At 45.5% G+C, this 982-nt stretch overlaps 1 protein-coding gene across 1 annotated transcript; it reads right to left on the reverse strand.

Annotated features, from left to right (window-relative positions):
• Positions 1-31: 31 nt before the first annotated feature.
• Positions 32-612, reverse strand: C8R40DRAFT_1075432 (uncharacterized protein; the record flags this gene model as incomplete). The annotated part of the gene is made up of 2 exons (XM_046226863.1): positions 32-332; positions 391-612. Coding segments are annotated over 2 exons (523 nt in total), but the record flags the coding sequence as incomplete, so codon positions are not given.
• Between the last annotated feature and the right edge of the window lie 370 nt (positions 613-982).

The raw sequence follows: 982 nt of genomic DNA on the forward strand, positions 1-982 counted from the left end.
ACATCCTGTAAGGGAGTAGCAGAACGCAAACAGGGGTCTAACTCCGGCTCGGATAGTGAATCACCAGTTTCCTGTGCTGTATCCTGGGATGCAGCATTGAAGACATGGACTCCTCTGGCCTGAGTCGGAACGATCTCATGCATCAGCTCCCAGAGAGGCCATCCACTTGTTTTGAAAGGTTTAAACTGCTTGTGAACAGATACGAAGTTCCTCCAAGCATCCTCAGTAGCAGAAACAACATTGAAGCCACCTTCATGACTGTAAGTCCATCCTGAAGCTCCAGTATAGGTTTTCTGAAGGACTGCAAGGATATCTGTGTGAAGCTTTCGGAGCTATACGATGATCAACCTAATTAGCTAAAGAAGATAGAAAAAACCATTGAGAACATACTGTAGAGCTGTAGTACTTCTTAATAGAAACAGCAGTCTTGGCCACTCCATGGCTTGGAGGACCACGAGCTTCAAGGTGTTTTGCAGCCTTATTGTACACAGTGCTATCAAAATTACCACCTTGTCCTACCCGTGATCTCTGGCTGTGTAAGAACCTAACCAGTGCCTCTACATCTCCAGGTGAGTTCTTCCAATCAACCTGGTCCTTTTTCGGCTTGCCCATGTAAAAATATTGTTGAAAATGAGTGGACACGACGCGCCAGTTGCAGAATGCGATAAAGAGATGCGGATGGTCACAATCTGTCACAATTATATAACGTTTACATAACTGATCAATTTCTATATACAGGAATCTGACACAAGTAAAGTCAGGGCGACTCTGCACATCAAACTGACTCTTAGAGCTCCAGCCTGCTCCTAGCATGCTACAATGTAAACTCCTCATACCAAAACCTACCCTAAGACCTATTCTGACCCAGGTCTTACATCAGGCCAATAAAAAGGACTGGGCAACGGATTCCCTGCCGGCCAACCAAACACTTGCACTCATTGCCACTAACCCATGGGCTTTTGTGTCAGCTACGAACAATACC

Source organism: Lentinula edodes, assembly GCF_021015755.1.
Source record: "Lentinula edodes strain Le(Bin) 0899 ss11 chromosome Unknown C8R40scaffold_105, whole genome shotgun sequence".
Classification (NCBI taxonomy): Eukaryota; Fungi; Basidiomycota; class Agaricomycetes; order Agaricales; family Omphalotaceae; genus Lentinula; species Lentinula edodes.